This window comes from Crotalus tigris, unplaced genomic scaffold (assembly GCF_016545835.1).
Source record: "Crotalus tigris isolate CLP2741 ecotype Arizona unplaced genomic scaffold, ASM1654583v1 scf7180000018974.730210, whole genome shotgun sequence".
Taxonomy (NCBI): Eukaryota; Metazoa; Chordata; class Lepidosauria; order Squamata; family Viperidae; genus Crotalus; species Crotalus tigris.
Window position 1 is genome coordinate 288,308 of NW_024097305.1, and position 19,609 is coordinate 307,916.

General features: G+C 37.9%; 1 protein-coding gene across 4 annotated transcripts in view; it reads right to left on the minus strand.

Moving 5' to 3' along the window:
- PROX1 (prospero homeobox 1) overlaps positions 1-19,142 on the minus strand; it is a 73,610-nt gene extending 54,468 nt beyond the window's left edge. The window contains exons 1-2 of one of the 4 annotated variants that reach the window (XM_039358035.1): positions 18,729-19,142; positions 8,322-10,113 (exon numbers count right to left, since the gene is read on the minus strand). In XM_039358035.1, coding sequence (XP_039213969.1) covers positions 8,322-10,046 — 1,725 coding nt within the window. In that variant the 5' untranslated portion in view covers positions 10,047-10,113; positions 18,729-19,142. Of the gene's footprint in view, positions 1-8,321; positions 10,114-16,709; positions 17,118-18,407; positions 18,580-18,728 lie in introns of those variants that run through there. The other 3 variants (XM_039358039.1, XM_039358038.1, XM_039358037.1) reach the window with 3 other exon arrangements.
- Positions 19,143-19,609: the final 467 nt, after the last annotated feature.

A 19,609-nucleotide genomic window follows, 5' to 3' on the forward strand; every position in this document is an offset into this window, starting at 1 on the left:
AGCAAAAAGAAAAATTAAAAGAAAATACATATATGTATCTTAGCGGCTCTTTTTTATATATATAAATCCTCCTGATTTGAGACGTCTGGAGATAAAACATGGGGTAGGATGAGGCAATATTTTTTTCTCTGGCTGGAAGCTTCCTTGTCAGAATCGTTACAAGAAGAGATCTTTATTTTTATCCCCTTTAAAATTTTATTTATTCCCTTTAAAATCCTCTCAAAGGCTACCTATCAAATACACACACACACACACACACACACACACACACTATATCCATGCATATGCATATACACAAAGAGAGAGAAAAGAAAATATGAATATAGGAACAGACAGGTGCTTCCAATATGTATTATCTGCTTTAATCAATGCATGTCCAAATTTATAGACATTGTGTTTGTATTTAGGATTAGTATTAATAATATACTGAAAAAAAAGCTTCTGTTGATTTAATCAAAGTGCATTGGATGATGTACAGGTAGTCCTCGACTTACAGCAGTTCATTTAGTGACTGTTCAAAGTTACAAGGGCAATGAAAAAAGTGACTGATGACTATTTTTCACATTTCTGACCATTGCAACATCCCCATGGTTACATGATTTATATTCAGATGCTTGATAACTGACTCACATTTATGACGATTGCAATGTCCTGGAGTCATGTGATTCCCTTTTGCAACCTTCTGACAAGCAAAGTCAAATGGGGAAAACAGATTAATTTAACATCCGTGTTACTAATTTAACAATTGCAGTGATTCATTTAACAAATGGGATGAGAAAAGTCATAAAATGGGGCAAAACTCACTTAACATTTTCTTACTTAACAACATACATTTTGGGCTCAAGTAGTCCAGGTTGAGGACTATCTGTATAGTAGCCATGCATTTACTAAAAGTGATTTTATTTTTGCTCTGAAATAGTTCTGATCAAAGCATTGCCATTTGTTAAACTTTGTTTCTTAATAGTGCTTCTTAATACTTAATACAGCCTCATCTTGCTGAGGAATTATCTGCCTGACTTTCAAAGTTTTTCAATGTTATGAAACTACTTTCTAGAAAGGAAAAGATTATAATCTTTACTTGGGAAGAAAAATAGATGTATTACAACAATAAAACCACACCCACAATCTATTGTTGTGGCTTAATATTCTGTATGCAAATACCCTGAGGCTGAACAAGGCTACTTTTCTTGAGATGCAAAGAGGGTGCCTGATAAGGAAGATCATGTTGTAAAACAACTAGCTGTCTGTTTCTTTGGCAATTTGAATAAAAACTTGAGTATTTGATTAAACATATTTAGTTTGCAAAGATACATAATGCATTCATGAATCGGGCAGGCACTGTGATGCAGGTGCAGGTGCATCTTTCTATCTTGTTTAATGTGGCATACATAACGCTAACTCTCTTCTTTCACTTTAAAAAAAAAGTGAGATAATGATTTTTGTTTTTTTTTTTACAGTAAAAGCAAGGTATATCAGGAAGGGCTCTTGCTCCCAGAAACTTGCTTGGTATGCTTGGCTTCCATTCTTATCCTGGGTACCTTCTCCAAGGAAATGTGTGGTTTTCTGTTCCAAAGGGAAGAACAGCTATTCTTAAGAAAAACTCTTGATATATAAATGCATGAATATACATATGCATGAACACACACACACACACACACACACACACACACACACACCATGTAAAGCAGAGAGGAGCAAAGCAAAAACCGTCACATCTCTCCTATCTGCTTCCCCCCCCATGAAGTCTAAATAAGCCAAACAAATGGGCAATTGTCATAAAATAAAATAGTTTCATAATATCTATCTATCTATCTATCTATCTATCTATCTATCTATCTATCTATCTTTGGTTATTCGGGTTTTCTCCTGCGTAAAATTGGAAGTGTTTTGGCGACGTTTCGACAAAGTCCTATTCATCATCTTCAGGCTGGTGTTTTCGGCTTCGTGCTCCTAGAAACACGAAGCTGAAAACACCAACCTGAAGATGACGAATGGGACTTCGTCGAAACGTCACCAAGACACTTCCAATTTTACGCGGGAGAAAACCCGAATAACCAAAGACCTACATACAAACACCCACAAAAACCTCAGAAAAAATATATATACCTTGAGTGTTTTTTGATGGACCCTGTTGGCCCAAATATGGGAGAAAGAAATCTTTCTTTTTCTTTTTCTTTATACAGGTTACACATGCTATAACACTTGTACCAAAAGTTCTAGGATGTTCCTACAATTTTTGATATATATATATATGGAAGATTTAAATTTCTGGTAAGAGCCCAGATGAGAAATACATGGGAGTCCTATGCATTTATTCTTGTCAAATTTCATAGATAACTACAGAAAGTTTTTTAAAAATGTATTCAAGCCAGCAGAATTCAAAATCAAACCAGTCCTTCACTAAGTAGTTGGATCTGCTTGGTATTTGATAACATCATGTTTTGGCAATTCCAGATGAATAATATAAGGTGATTATTAATGTCCTTATGTTGCATGTTTATTTGCAGAAATATGGGATATTAATTTTAATACCAAATTGTCAAAGTGCCTTTAATTATATAGCCTTCTGGGACAATTGATATCCCCCTCTGTGTGATACATCTGGGGATATGAATTCATGAGTGGTAAAGAATATGATTGTCTCTAACACTGCATCCTTCATACAATACAGAACTCTGGATGTGGTACAGATCAAATTTCCCTAAGATGGATATCCTACTAGTTTGGAAACTTCATCTCCAGTATTCCCCCGCCATTGTGCCTGCTACTGAGAATTATGGAGTTGAAGTCCATATATCTGGAAAGAGCCAAGGTTGGAACAAATTGTCATAGTTCATAAGACAGAATTTTGCACAAATAATAGGTTCGTTCTGAGCTCCAGGATGGAAAATTAAATTTGGATTTCATAAACGATAATCTCAGAGACAAAATGACAATGAGACTGTAGAATGGCTATTCTCCAAAAGTGTCAAACTGAAATAATAGTTGAATTTGAAAAATACAAAGAACAGAAAATATGTAGATGGATGAGCAATGAATCAGAAAATCCTTAATTCAAAACTCACCTTTACCATGAGCTTACAATACTAAGTAGCCTTAAGGCAAGCCATTCTCTCTTGGTCTTAATCTCCTCTCCCCCCCCCCCCAAAAAAAAATACAATGAAAAGAGTTATAATACTGATGCATTTTACTAAGTTGATTTAAGGATTATTTCTACTTATATAGTGCATGTGAAGTGCTTTGGACACATGAAAGCACTAAGCAAACATTTTCTTTTTTTAAGTATTATTATAACAAAAGATAAGCTATGCAAAGTAATAAATCCAGGTATACCATGGAGAGAATTTAGGATCTATTTATATCAATACCACATTACAGAATGCAATCAAACCTGGTGAAATTAAGGAAATTCATTACTAATCAATGCAGACCCATCTATAAGAATGCAAACAAGTAAACTAACATTTTGTATATTACTGCATTTTACTGGAAAGCCATTTAATGTATATAAAAATAAATTCACAATCAGATTTGCAAGTTTTTCCTGTCAACTGACAGAAATTGGAACTGATATTATCATCACCCCTGGATCCCTGTATTCTTGATAATAACTACTACAAGCTTGTATTTATTTGGAATAACTAATAACAGTTAAGAATGACTTTTATAATTTGGTCCATATAATAACCAATGCATGTGAACGTCTCATACGTATACATATCTGTGGAAAAAGATTCCTTGCTCCATTTTGGATTTACTGGTATTTTGCGTATCTGCCACTCAGTGTTAACACAGATTCTTATGCGTCCTTTTTATCTAATAAGGAAATCTGAGAAAACAGATAATGCCAAAGATTGGTGCTTGTTTCATTTATTTCATAAACAAAGTCATCCACCATGCAATGATAGTATAAGAAAGTAGAGTCAGATTAAGTAGTGGACTGCACTACTTTTAACTGCAATAGCTGCAAGCAAATGCTTCCAATAATTGGTGATCAATTGTTCACATTACAGTGTAAAAATTCTGATTCATTCCCTCACTACAAACTGTACTAACTTAGTAATATTCAAAGGTATCCTAGGATGTATTTCCCATTTTGAGTCCTACCCAAACATGACTGAGGAGTTTAGGTCTGAAGTCTGTCTTGGCCATTCCAGATATTGAATTTGTTCTTCTTTATTGATTCTCCAATAGAGCAGTTACAAAATAGTAGTATGTTGGGAGACTGTATTGTTACCCAACCACTAGTGCTTCGGCTTTAGCCAACAGAGATAGGTTGATATTTTCTTATAAAATCTCTGATAGCAAGCACAAGTCACACTTTGTCAATGATGGCAAAATTTTCAGATCCTGAGGCAACAACCATCCCCAAACTATACACTATCCCTTCCACACTTGACATCTGGTATGGGATTATTGTAGAATGCAAAGTTTGATTTCTCCCAAACTTAATGATAGCCACATTTTCAAAAATTCCATTTTTAACACACTCTCCATCGCACATTCTTTCAGAAATATGGATAGTTATCCAGAAGGTTTGGCAATGTTCAAATGAACATCAGTGTTGTTTTTAGTAAGTGATGGCTTCTAGGTTGTTACGAATCCTATTTTCTTACGCAGTGCCTGCTATGGTTGAAATCATGAACACTTGACTTGGGCCAAGGTAAAGGAGGCCTGCAGCTTCTTAGAAGTTACTCTGTAGTCTTTGTGATTATCTGGATAATTTTATGCTGGGGTCTTTGTGTAATTTTTGACAGAAAAGCCACAATTTTGAAAAATCTCAATTTTCAAATTATAAATCTGTCTGTGGATTGGTGTGGACCCAAAACTGCGATAAGATTTTATAATTTTTTATAGACAGTTAAATGTTAATGATTTTTTAACAAGGTCTTCAGAATTCATTTTGAGCAAGCACTATAGATCTTAAAATCTGTTTCTTGAGACAAACAGCCAAAGTTTGACAAGTTTACGCAAGATGGGGCTGGCCCAAATCAGCTCTGGTTGTTTAGTGAATTAATTGTATAACTAGTCCTAATTATCCCTTTAATTGGCTTAAATGAAATAGGGAATGATTTTTTTCTCACCCTAACACAATCACATGTTGGATGATTTTGTTTATTAAATGACTCTTTTTGTTATTTGTTCACTCAAACACCATTTATATACCAGGAAGACCCATATAAATCCCAGAAAACATTCAGTTGCAAAGATATATAATAATTCAGAAAATCCAATGAGTGAGAATGCTTCCTCACAGAACTATAGATCATGATCTATAGGAAGGCTTCTGATTAATAGTAGAGACGCATAAGGCTCTGTATCCCAGTTCTTTTAACAACAGCAAATGAAATATCTTCCCACCTGAAGTCAAATGAAGAAAGCAGGATAATCAAGAAAAGACTTTATGATATCTGTGTTTTTAATATAATACTAGTTATGAAAACATTTTTTTTTAGATTTCAGACATGTTCAGGGAACACTCTGCTCTTTTATTCTTAATGTACATTTTTGGTACCTTTATTTAGATCTCAAATGTTAGTAAAAAATAAAGCAGATCTGACAAGTGATTAAGTCCATTACTGCTGTAAGCACTCTAAACTATAGGTCTTGGGTTAAATATGTAGTTACTTTTACTCTGTTAATATGTCTGAGGATTACATTTCAGAATCTAATTCTTCTATATAAGAAAGTGGTTTGGTTTTCTTTTTTAATTTTCTTCACTACCATTAAGATTGCTAATCTAACTTCTGCAATCTGCAAGACATCTATTAAATTTTTGAATCTCCAAAGAACAGCCTTTAGAAGTGGCATTAAAGGATAATATTTCTTGCCATTCCAAGTTAAATCTTGATCAATGTGTTAATGATTAGAGGTGCCATAGATCACATTTTCCAGTGGGAATTATAAGAACACCTTAAAATAATGTATAAAGGAAAACACTTTGAATTGCATAGGATAATTTTTGTTTTGTTTTATTTTAAACCAGAATGATTTTTTTTTGCCTACTTAGTCTATCTATTATATACTTTGGTATTCCCTGTTAATTAGAGTCAAGGATAGTTATCTTTGAATCCCAGATCAATCTAGTGATACTTTATGAAACACAATACATTCTGTGAATCAATCCATGCTTTGTTAAATATTCTTTTTATTATGAGAAAAGTGCCTAAACTCTTGATTCATCAGATGTCACTATGTTCTTAAGTAGTGTATCAGTACTGTTAATATTCCTTTATAATGAAGTTACATCTTCATTTAATAATGGCTTCCTTTCCAGTTTATTGAAACTAGCCACTGTATTTAATTCTCTCTCAGTTGTAATCTCAAGTTGATGAAGTTTGCCTTTATGTCAAGACTTCTTGAGTCTATATTATGACTTTCTATAGAATGATCAGATTTAACTAGCATAGCTGACTATATTGGGAAGTGAGTTGGATGCATAGATAGCAGTAAGCTAAAATATGGGGGGATGTTTCCCAATCCTGAACATATTTCTTAGAAGTATGTCCCTTTGAATGGCAGAGAATTCCTTCCAATTGAACATGAAGAAATGCCAATGATACAGTATCACTTATGTGCCTCTTTTAGCATCCTTGTGATAAAAGAATCATAGTACGCACAGGGTTCTTTTTATAAAATATTATTTAAAGCTTTCACAATTGAGGACAATTTTAAGGATGGGGAAAAGAAAAAGATGTGCCTTATAAGATTAATCCAGCTGAAGTTCTATATCTAATTGTGCTCTCAAGCTTTGCCAAATGATTTGCTTTTTGTATATTAGGACAAAAGATTTTCTGTGTATGGCTGAGCAGAGGTTAACCATGCATACCCAGCAGCTGCACAAGAGCTGAGAACAGGACTTGGTGGTGGGGAGGGGTAGGGGGGTGGACAGGGAAAAGGATTTGATATAGCTTCAATGCATCAATACTTATATCTTTATTTTGTTTGGTGTCACTTTTTTATATCCACCTGAAAAATGTATACAAGATTTTCAAATGCTTCACTCATTTATTTGGAGAGAGGAAATATTGGCCTTATATTCAGACACAGTGAGATTGTTTTTTAAAAAAATATAATGAAGATTACATATTGGATTTTGAATATCACCTGAAATAAGTTTGCCTCCCATTCACCATTACCACCCAAACTGCCAAAAATCTTTTCAGGTTTTGAAGCATTTGTGTGGGGCATAGCAATCAATACGTTGAAATATTTCTTTCAGCTTGAAAGATTTCCTTTTCAAAAAATCTTTATTTACCCATGAAATTAGGTGAATGTCTACTCTGAAGTAAGACTTATAGATTTCAAGGGGAACAATCGAAATATTGTAAGGGAAAATCTGATAAAGATCATATCTGCAGATGGCCACCAGAATTTGGGAAATTATTTCAGAGCACTACAACTAATTTTATCACTACTATATTAATGGTAGTGAGGGAAAAAAGAAGAGTTTACAAAGCTGCATTAATGGAAAGCAGTGTTGCTTTTTTAAAAAAGAAAAACAAAAAGTTACAATACAGTATTAGCAAGCCTTGACCCCTTAATATAATATTATAGAAAATTATCTATAGGTTTGGGGAGACCACTAAATTAGCACCGGGGTTATTTAAAATTATATGGCAATGTTTGTAAATACAGGTTTTACACTATGGGACAATTTATACAAGTAGCTGAAGCACTTACCAAGAGTACCAAGAGATTCAGTTTATTTGGATTGATATTTTGCCTTCAGGCAGGATGAGTTTCATGACGTTCTGTACAGGTTAATTAATCTTTGGTAGCCAATAGGTTCAATAGATTAGGATGTAATTAGAACAAAAGGAATCAGGGATATTGCAACTCAAAACTCAGGGCCAAAATGTCTCTCAGGCAGCTCCCAAATTTGCTTTCTTAGCAAATCGTATGAAACATACATGTTAATAGAACAAAATTTTATGGGGATGAATATTTCCTTTCCATAAATTTCTCCTGTTTTATGGCTATAGTTTTGTTTAATATGTTATTTTTCCTGCTTCCTGCTTCTTAAAAGCCAAGGTTATTCTGCCTCACATTGGAATTTTGTCAACCACTTTATCAAGATTAAAGTCAAGCATCATAGAAAAGATTATCTTCAGAAACTGTACCAGAAGACAAATGGATGGGATTCAGCAGTAAGCATCTTCATTTGCTACAAAATGGGAATTCTAATCGAAAATAACAGGTTAAGAACAATGGATGTTATGCCCACATATTGCACTCCTAACATTAGTAGTTATTAGTACCCATTACCAAATAAACACATATCAACATGCAGAATATGTGCTATGTATTGTAAAGGATATGGCACTCCCAGAATAAGGTGAGATTTCAGAAATATCTTGAAGGTCACCACATTCAGACTTGATGAGAGATATTGAGAGGCTTTCAGCAGTGCTAGGAGGATGTGCTGGTGAACAAGGGTGATGGTTCATATGATGTGATGACATCTTGGTCCTCAGACTTGTGGTCTCTCTTGTTAAATCTAAGGATTCTGGGGAGGCTCTGTCTTTCCCAGGGAAGGAGGCAGAAGGAGCCCCTAAGGGGTTCTGAAATGGGTACGCCATAAGGGGCAGAGGAAAGGGATGGCGAAATGAAGATGAAGTGAACCCTGTGGTGGCAGACAGTGGAGACTGATGGAGAGCAGCATGGTGGCTGCCAGGAGGCGGGACAGAGGCAGGCTGGTCTGATGAATTTTTGCGGACAACTAAGGGCAGTGCTTCTGTTTGGTCTGTGGAATTAGACAGTGGCACATTCCCAAAGGTATCTAGTGGGTTTGGAATGATGATGTCTCCAAAGCACTGGAGGCGCTGGTTTGCTGTGTGGAAGTTGTGGTTCTCTCCATTGACAGCAAATCTTGCTTGGGGGATCTGAAGAGGTGGGAAGACCTGAGGAAGTTGACGTACAGGCTTAGAAGAGAAAATCTTAACTACAGTGTCCACAACCTGAGACATGGCAGTGTTCAGTTCCTGCTTTAGCGTCTCAGCTAAGTGCTTGCCTTCTGGATGAAAAGAGTTGGGCCCATGATCTTTTTCTCTGGGGCCATCTTTTCTGGGTTTGTTTTCCACTATCTCCTGTTCTCTAATCAGAGCTCTTGCACGATCAATAAATTGCCCCGGGTCCAATTCACACATTTCATTATCCGACCTCCCCACAGAATCTCTCGCCCTGACATCCAGTGTTTCTGAATGCAGGCTGTCTTCAGAGAGGTTACCAGCATCTTCGTCATTTTCAGAATCTGTGCTGTCATAGATTTGGTAGAACTTTTCCTGAAGCTGGCGCAGCTGTTTCTGCATGTCCTCCAGCTGCTGTTTCAGCTGTCTGCGCTCCTCTCGCTTCTGTTCTTTCCTAGCTGAAACCAGCTGCTGGAAACTCTGTTGCTGCTGTTGAGGCAGCTTTTGCTTGCGCTTATTTTCTCGGTAACTTTCTCGGGGACTCACAGACTGCGGAGCCATCTCTCTTTCATTTTCATTGCCCCTTAATGCCACACTTGGGGAATGGCTCATCCCTCGAATGATATTCTCAACCCGGGCACGCTTAGCTCTCAGGTGCTCATCGCATAACCGATCCATATCAAACTGGCTCATCGTGGGTCTGCCAAATGGAGAAAGACACTCTTGGGGGCTGTCTCTTGAAGAGTTGCTGCACACATCCTCCTGATGTACTTCTGAGCCTGTGCTGGAGAGGCCACTCGCTTGAAAGCTGGGCTCAGTGCCACCATTTTTGTTCATGTTATTTTTCAACAGCTGGGAAATTATAGTTGCTCCTGGAAAAGGCATCATGGCATCTTCATAGGAGTTTGCCCTCTTCAGCAGCTTGCGAAGCACATTTGACTTCTCCCCATCTGCATGCTGCACCACTGAATACTCAACATCCTGCTCAGAACCTTGGGGATTCATGGCACTAAAAAATGATGCTCTCGCCTTTGCAAAAAAGGCAGATGCTGTCCCTACCGTCCGTTTCACTCCAATGTCAACTCTTCTTCTCTTGGTCTGCCTACTTAAGAGGGCTGTGCTGTCATGGTCAGGCATCACTGAACAGTTATTGTGCCATCTTCAAAAGCTTGTCAGCTGGGCACAGCTCAAGAATCCTGGGACCCTGGCCAACAGAACAAAAGGACTGATGAATCATTTTCTTTAAATTTCTCCAAATTTCCTGACCTCAATCCTGAATCAAATGCAAAATGCATAGGCTCTGGGATTTATGGCACATTACAATTATTGCAATTTATTATGCACTCTGCTTGAAATGAAACACTTTAAATATTTCTGCTCCACTGGTTTAAGATGGATTAAGATTTTTTTTTAAAAAAAAGGGGGGGGGAGAGGAAAAACTGCTTAAGCACCAGTAATATATGGTTCTTTGCACAAATGCCTAAAATAATACTGTTTATCTTTAGAAAAAAACTAAACAGTAGATTAGAAGAACACAGACACTGACAACCAATTGATTAAATTTAGGGTTTGAAATAATGTCCCAAAGAAAATGAAAGTAAGTCTTGTTCTTAGGCAAGGCAATCATATATAATTTGGGCTAAAAAATCAAATTTAGTTGCAAAACAGATTTGAGATTAAAACTAGAAATTTTCTTTAATTTTTTTAAAGGTTGTTCCAATATATATGTAAGTATGAACAGGTGCAGTGTACACACCTATAGACAGGCATGTTAAATAGGATGATACAAACCTTAGAAATCATTATGGGAACTATTTAAGGAAGAAATTACATTTTGGTTATAAAATACATGTGATACTGCATTTTGCAGTAAAAAATGAGTTTCGAAAACATACAATATTATTCCCATAGTGTCATTTTAAACATTTCAGAAAAGGATAAGATGGGGAGGACACATTTGATCATCCCTGAGATATTTCCCCATTTCATAAACTATGATATGTGGCATCAAGTTCTTTGCATGAAGTAGAAACAAGGCATTCTTAGCAGTGGGTTACATCAGCTTCCAAAGATAATATCTCAGGTGATTATTAAAATAATTTTTGAAATAATTATTTCATCTAATATTGTACTTGAATAAAACCATATTTTCTGCAAAACACACACACACACACACACACACACACACACACATGGAGAGAGAGAGAGAGAGAGAGAGAGAGAGAGAGAGAGAGAGAGAGAAATTCTGAAGGAAAGAAATGGAGAGATGAAAGAAAGCAACATCAAGCAACAGCGTGAGAAAGGCAGATATCTTTTCTTTCATAGGAACCATCATTGTTTCCCAGGAATAAAGAAGTGAAAAAAGAAGACTGATAACACATTTCCTTGCATTTTATAATAGGCTCTTGACATCATTCATGACTTATTAACCATGATGCGAAACTCACATGGCATATGAAGCATTACAGACGTCTTCCGGTACCTTCATGTTGAAAACTATACCAATGTAATATTAATTTTTCCCATACTATGTTGATCTAATATTAAACTCCACATTAGCTTAATAGTGCAGAGTTTCCACAATAATAGGGTATCTTGCCAAAGGCAGCATTCAGACTTTTGGATCTGTTCCCATCTGTTTCGGTTCACCTGTAAAAACGTCTACGTGCTCCCTAGGATTGCATCTGTAGCTAGCTTTTAAAGAATGACTACCCATGCAAATAAGCATAATTTCAGCTTGAAATAATCTACACTATCAGCGTGTATAACCAAGGCTTGTAAGTGTAGTAGTAAAAAGATAAAATAAAATAAAGCCTTACGGAAACTTTTAGAACGAAACCTATATTTGTTTGTTTATCATTCAAAGGCTATGCATTCATTCAATTATTTTGGACGTTATAAAATAATTCTTAAGAAATGCTATGTAAATTTTGGAATATTCAACTGCATTTTTATAATTTTTTGCAGTGTATTCCTAAGGAGACTATACCAGTCGTTAATAGTTTTACTCAGAACTGGTACTAAGAAACACAAACACATATACAGAATTTTGCGATAGCAAATGTAACTTTGCATCAAACATATCTGATTGGCATCTTAGTTTAAATTCAGTTTCCTTTTCAAAGCAACTGTCTTTCCTCATATATTGTCTCCATTGAGATAAAAATATTCAGTCCCAGATTATCTAAAAGAAATGAATTTACATAAAGACCTAAGAATCAGATATTTAATAATTAGAATAATTAAAAAGATACCTTATTGTGTCATGTTTTACATGGAATTATGTCAGAAATTAAATGATTCCAATTCCCTGTGAGATAAAAGGAATTTCAGTACTAGGTGGCAGTGGCCTTTTCTTCTCTCTGTTTATTTCGTATGATTATGGATCTAGTTCAGATCCTTTGTGTATAAACAAGTATCGGTGTATTTTCAGATATGCGCTGTTTCATTTAATTTAATGGAAACATTCCACTTCACAACAGAAAGTCATTTTTTTGGCTTCTAGGTTAATTACAACTAAATAAGCTTGCCCATAAATAAAAGGCAAAAAAACCCACACAGGGGTGAAAGTCCCGTACTTGGACAAGATTTGTAGCCTGTCATTATATGCTGATGTAAATACCTTCAGAGGTCTGCCTCTACTTTCAAAATCCCTCATCACTCTAAATCTCAAAGAGGTTGCTTGTTGTTGTGCATCATTTTAGAAGAGACGTAAAGACATTCGCAAAAAGGAAAAGCAAGAGCAATACAAATTTTAACTTTAGGTTTCAACTGATCTCTGATATATAACACAGTATTCCCAATATGCTTTAAAAGTTGTTCGTTCCTACCTAATTTCTTTCTTCTTTTATTATATTTCATTTAAAGGTAAAATGAGGCATAAGATGTCTGCAAAGCTCATAAAATGTCAAATTGAGAAAAGTCATAAGGTCAATGCTATGGATCTATTATCCAAAGAATTCATTTTTCTTCTACATCTTCACTTACAGTAGAGCTACCAGAAGAGAAGGCCAGACTATCACTGGAGACAACAAGTAGTATTGCTTATAAATAAACCCGTTATAGTTGGTCCTCTACTTTCCTCATGTTTCCTTTATACCTGCAGACGCTCATGCTATCTTCTCATAAGACAAACTTTATATTTTGCTTTCTGAACTTAAATAATTATTTTACGTTATGTTTATACTGGGGCTGAAAAATGCCCCCTGGACCAGCCTCTGGATTTGAAAAGTGCCAGCATGCATAACCATTCTGAGGGAAACAATGCTGCAGAAAAATCTAAAATCCTGAGTCATCAAGAATCAGATCTTTGGATAGGATCGTGGTAAGATTTTCCCACTAGATATGTGAAAAAATACACATGAGGAAGGGTAAACTGGTCATTGAATTAGAGAGTATGCTTCTGTCCAATTTAGAGGAAACCAAAGCTGCTCAGCTTGATTTATTTCTTGTTCAGAGGTAATTCAGAAGTCATTTAAATTTTAGCTTTCATTATGGTTCACATAAATATCATTGATTAGTTTACTGGTTTGAGTTTGTACGGTTTAAGTTATTCTTGACAAGTCCCTCTTTGCCAAGCTTTCGTTATTTGAGCCTTCAACTTACATAGGACTTCACAAGGACTCAGTTTTTCAAAGGTGCTGAGTGGTATGAGAGAAATAGCTTGTTTTTACAGCTTCTGATAACTACACAATGTAGTAGGGGGAAAAAATTCTCTAAACTTGGATAACGTCTTGTACTTCTGAAATCAACCTTCTTCTCTATTCCACTGAACTCAGAGTCCACCCCACCCCACCACACATACACATTGCAAAAGATATGAGTAGCAAATATTATCATATATTTGTGATAATACAAAAATATCCATTGCTCACAAGTACAAACATTCTGTTTAAGAAGGCATTTCAGTCATTAGTCCTCCCTATCTTAAATACGTAGCACACATGGGTTATAATGTTTTAGGTGATACTACTGTAAAGCAATTATACTGTATATTATGAATTTTTGCTAAACTGCTTTTCCACTGGTACAATGTAGATTGATTTAAAATAAAATATAACCTAAAACAGGTAGAATGGAAATTGAAAAAAAAAATTCTCTGGGGGGAAAAAGTACTTTTTTATAGGAAGAGTAGAATTTCTAATACATTTTTAAAGTCCAAATTGATATAAACTGCTGATTGTGAAAAACAGCAATGAACTTTTCAAAGCAAAACTGCAAATTTTTAAATTGTTAGTTCTCATAGAATGCAGCTACTCTTTCTCCTTCATTGTACACAGGACTGTACAGTAAAGAAATTACTGTACAAGTAAAGAAATTCAATGATACCCTCAAATTCTTAATATATCTATCTATCTATCTATCTATCTATATATATATATGATTGAATTTTTTTTAATTAAACAAGGTATTTCACCCAGCAAGATTGATGAAATACATTAAATGATGTCAACAATCCATATCAATAGTAAAACTTAAGTCCTTTGCATTGCACTGACTTACTTGGAAGTATAAAATATTTTTGATGCACTTCAGAGAAGTGCAAGGCATGGATACGTAAAATTTGCATAGCTTCACTAACCATCAAATTAAATAGCCTTATGAAGCATTGTGAAGGAATTTAGAAGTAAAGTCCATTTTTCTACCACTGATTTTTTTTTTAAAAAAAAAAATTAAATTATGTCATTATATAAAAATGTAAATGTTGTAACACAAAAATCTTTATAATTTTTTTAAAAAACAAAGAAATTAGACAACTGTTTAGCATCACTGGCACATGAGACCAATATGACAAGGTATTAAAAAGCTGCTATGAGATATTTTGCATTCTGTCCCTCCTGCATAGGTATGTAGTGCCTTGATGACTACAATGAGTTCTATCTTATTGGCTTTGGAATGCATTGGGGGAAAAAAATCTCCTGGATAAATGCATCCACTGTTTACCCAATTGGTACCAGAAATATATAAAATAATATTTTTCTAGCAATCCAATGTTATAATGTAACATTAAAAAGACATTTACTACCAAAGTCAACAACTATATTAAACTGCTAATACATTATTCCTACCCTAAGGTCATCCTACACTTTTCCCCTCCTCCCTAAGGTTATGGGACATCCAATCAGAAGACTGAATCAACACATCCATAGCACATACTTGAGAAATTACTCTAGCATGCAATGGAACACAGTCAAGTAATCCACGACCAAACATTTTGAACACTGAAATGTGCTACAGAAATCCTCAGTATCAAGACCCAGCCACCCGAAAGATGCCAATTTAATTGTGAACTGATCAAGAAAGCAATTTGCAATGGTAACAGAGCATTCTCTTTCCCATATGAAAGTGCAGAAAGTTACCTATATTAAACAATAATGTTAAATAGGTTGTATAGGTAATATCTAATGTTAATATCGATTGTATGGCTTTTTTTAAAAGCTTATCTCTTTTAAATATGAGATGTCACATACTTAATACTTTTTATCTGGAAAAACTAAGTTTCAGAATGGAAAGTAATGAAATGAGGGATAGAAGAGGCCTTATGGGAGCCACTTACAAAATGCTCGATGGGCAGAGTTAGCGAAGAACAAGCCAAGAAACAAAGAATATAAGGCCACATGCAAGTTCACTTACAGACTAGATGAATATTAAAACTTATTAAGCCTGCTAAAACAATGGAAAGACGTATTAAAAACAATGCTTCCCATTTTTAATAAATAAATGAAAATCTGGTAGTAGATATGTGTGTTTCTCATATCCGCACTAACCTAGCAGATGGCATTAAATTAAGGAAATGACAGGTTCACATATGTCTGCATATAGACTGTCACCTCTAAGCATGCAGATTCCAGTGCAGACTAGAGACTTGAAAATTCAGAGGCATGCACTGGAGATGAAGGGGAGGATTTAAAAAAAAAAAAAGACAGAAAAAGAAAACCAGCATTTTATCTTTGATAGATGAGAATGTCACCTTTAATAGTGCTTGTTCACAATTTCTCATCCATTACACAAAAATATATCACACGTTGTGTTTGTGCCGCGACAGTGCTTTGACATATTCTTGTGTCAAATGTGTCAAAACTTGCCTAGGTTCCTTGTATCATACCTACTGTTTTTCATCTGGATTAAGACATAAGGCCCAGTCTTAAATATATACAGAAATAACCTCCAGCCCATTCAGTGGAAATTCTTCCCTCAAAGAAGCATACACATAATGCATTCTTCGAATAGGCCCCATAGAATTTTGAAGGGCTTAGTTTCTGAGTAAAGGTGAATAGGGTTTGGGATGCTAAATAATCTCAACTGGGGCTAGGTGGGTGCCTTACTCTGCAAAGTAAATCCTACTTAGCCTGGGAAAATGTTTCATTTAAAACAAGGGGTACACTAACTTACAAATGAAATTCAGTGCCGTTTGCTCCAAATAAACGTACAAGAACAATGCTCCAATTACCACAGCAAATGATTTTAGGAAACTGCCAGTAAAATAGGCAGATAAGAAGGCAGAACAGCGACCCAGCTATTTACCTCCCCCATTTTCACTGCCTTACACACCACCCAGCGCAAAAGGAGCCAGGTTTTTTTTTTTTTAAAAAAATCTTTTTTTCTCTGCTCTTTTGGAAATCCACAGTGAAAACAACCTGCTTTGCAGCCCTCAAGAATCCAGCTAACAAAAGAGCTCTGAGTTTCCGTCCTTCCTTAGCCCGAACCATCTCCAAACAAAGCGCCATAAATTCATAAACAGACGTTGTACTCAGGCTCAGCAGAGGGAAACTTGCACCTGTCTTTCTTGACACAACACACCTGTCCGACACTGCCCATGCGCACTTAGAGCTGAGCGCCCCTTGTACAATATCAATGCTGGAGCTTTGTCAGGCGGAGCCAGAGAGAAGCGCACGAACAGTTCCCTCGCTTCTCCCGTCCGCCCTTGTTAGAAGAGGCCACCGGGGGTTGTTACAACAGCTTTATAGCCCCAAACCGATGTTCCCCCGCCGTTTTACAACCGGTTCTCTCTCGCCTCTTTCCCTCTCCCTTCTCCTGAAACACGCTTCGCCCGCCCGCCGAAGTTCCTTAGAAGAGGCAAGCTTTCCATTCTAGCCGGTACTTTGGCTAGCAACTTTTGCACTGCGCGCTGAAAGTTAGTGCGCGCACAGAGAGAGAGAGAGAGACTGAGGGCAACTCTCCCGTGGGCACCAGAGCTGGGAAGAAAGGTCGTCTCTGGAAAGGCGGGAGGGTTTGTGGAGAGAGGGAGGGAGGGAGGGAGGGAGGGTCTATCTTTGTCGTATTGAGTTTGTGCACGGTGTGGACATAATCCCACAAGTTAATCTAAAGCTTTTGGAGGGGGGGGAGAGGTGGAACCTAGGCTTCTCGTGTGGCAAGGATCCCTTTTCATCTAAATGCAGCATTAGAATGCGCGCAGACGTCTGCTCTCTCCTGCTAAGTCTGCAGCACCTCGCTTCAGGTCAATGGCACAACTCTGGAAGGAGCTGGCTATAAATCGAGAGACTCCGAGGTGACCCCTCCCGTTCGGTATTAAGTCTTTTTAAAAAATCAGAAGAAGCCCGACGAGTAGGCTCATTGGCGTCAACAGGGAGTCGGGACTCAGGTAAACCCCACCGAAGACTGCGCGGCTCATTTTAAGCCTGGCCTCACTCTGGATCCACGACAAAGCGCGCATCGCCAGCAGACAGGGCAAAGCGGGGCAAGCCGGATAGCCGCTCCGCAAATCGCAAACAGTTCTGTTAGTGGGGATACAGCACACCCCTCAGCAGCCTTCGTTGGGATAAAGCAGCCCCAATCTCTCCTCGTGTCCCCCACTGCACACACCCCCGCCCATCACATACATATTTATTGGATCCAGAATAAAATCTCTACGGGTTCAGGCAAAAGGTGCTTCCATAGAAACCTAACAACCTGGCCTCAAAACTTCCTATGCGTCCCGTCACCCATTCCTCCTAAACAGCTTCTTTCCGCAACTCTTGTCCTAGCCCTTGGGTAGATCAAAAAGAGAGAATGTTCAAATATGCCTGCTTTATCTGGTGCGCGTGCTTTCTAAACTGCTCTCCATGGGGGTGGGGAGGGGAGAGAGAGAGAGAGAGAGAGAGAGAGAGAGAGAGAGAGAGAGAGAGAGAGAGAGAGAGAGAGAGAGAGAGAGAGAGAGAGAGAGAGAGAGCGGAGGCGGAGGAGTAGTCAGGGACATGCAAATAATAAGCAAATCGGAGAAGACAAAAAGAAAAAGAAAGGCAGCGACACAATGCGAAGAAGAAAGGCCGGACTTGGGGAGTTAAGAAAGGACCGATTTCGGGGTGGGGGGGTGGGGGGTGGAGAAGAGGAGAGGTAGGAAAAACAGGAAAGAAACCGCAGGACTTCACACACAACTAAGCTATTTTCTCACCATTTAAACTATAATAATACAAAGAATCGATAAAGGCTGGGGAGAAGAGAAAAGAAAGAAGAAAGGCAGTCTCAGGGGAGGGTCGAGAAGACATTTTTCGCACCAACCTCGTCCTTTCACACCGACCAAACTATTGTGATGGTTCCCATGAAGCCTCGGAATATGGACCATCTGCCGGCTTATTTTTTTTTTAGTCTAACAATCTTACTCCAGTCACAAACTCAGCAGAAGGGAGAAACCGGGGAAAGGAAATGAGGAGAGAGAAGCAGGGGGGGGCACCCAAAGAAGAAAAGGAAAAAAAAACCTGATCCCCCCCCCAAGCAGCATTTCAAACAAGCCCGTCTCCGTGTCAAGAATACCCCTTCCCCCTCCCTTTCTCCCCCCCCCAAAAGAAAGCAAGAGAAGGGAAGGGAGAAAAAGGTACTTACTCAGTTCCAAAGGCGAAGAAACTGAGTCCCCCTCTCTCTCTTTCCCCCCCCACCCCTGCTGGTTAGAGAGAGAGAGAGAAAAGAAAGAGAGAAAAACGCGCTCATACAAATGCTCAGATCGCCTTGATAATCTGGCTGCTGATGAATATTGCAACTGGACAAGGGAGGGTGAAAGCAAGAGTGCCCGCGTGTGAGGGGGGGGGGGTAATGAGTGGGAGAGAAAGGGTACGAGAGACAGAGAGAGTGAGAAAGAGGAGAGGGGAGGAGAACCAGCTCTTCTGCGGCGTTCTTCTCTCCCCGGCTGTAATTGTCTTTTCTTTCTGCAAGCAGCGGAGCAGCCTCGCTGAGCTGAGGGCTCCGCACCACAACAAGATTTACTTTAAGACACAGCTGAAGGAAACAGGAAGACTACACGTCACGGTCTGAGTGACGTGCCTAGGCCCAGCGCCCAATCGGGAAGCTCCTTCGGATTCAAGGGGGATAGCGAGCGCAGAACTTGGGAGGAGTAGGGGGGGAGGAAGAGAGAGAGAGAGAGGGAGAGAGAAAGATAAAGAGAGGGAGAGAGGAGGAGGAGGAGGAGGAGGAGGAGAAACAGAATCTCTGTCCCCCCCCCTCTTTGCATTTCCCCTATCCCTTTCTCCACCCCTCACCGCCTGCCCCCCCCCCCAATTTGCTGATGGGAAGGAAACTTTATCGCCAAATTTGGGGGAAGATGATCCGAGCAGCTATTTGTGCCCAGTTCGGAGTTCAACTTTGCCGGATGGTTCAGTTGCTGTACACCAACACCTGGTTGGGGTGTGTGTGTGTGAAAGCTCGACCTACCACCAACCCCCATCCCCCAAAAACCAACTGGCCTAAAACACGGGAGAAGCATCTCTCCG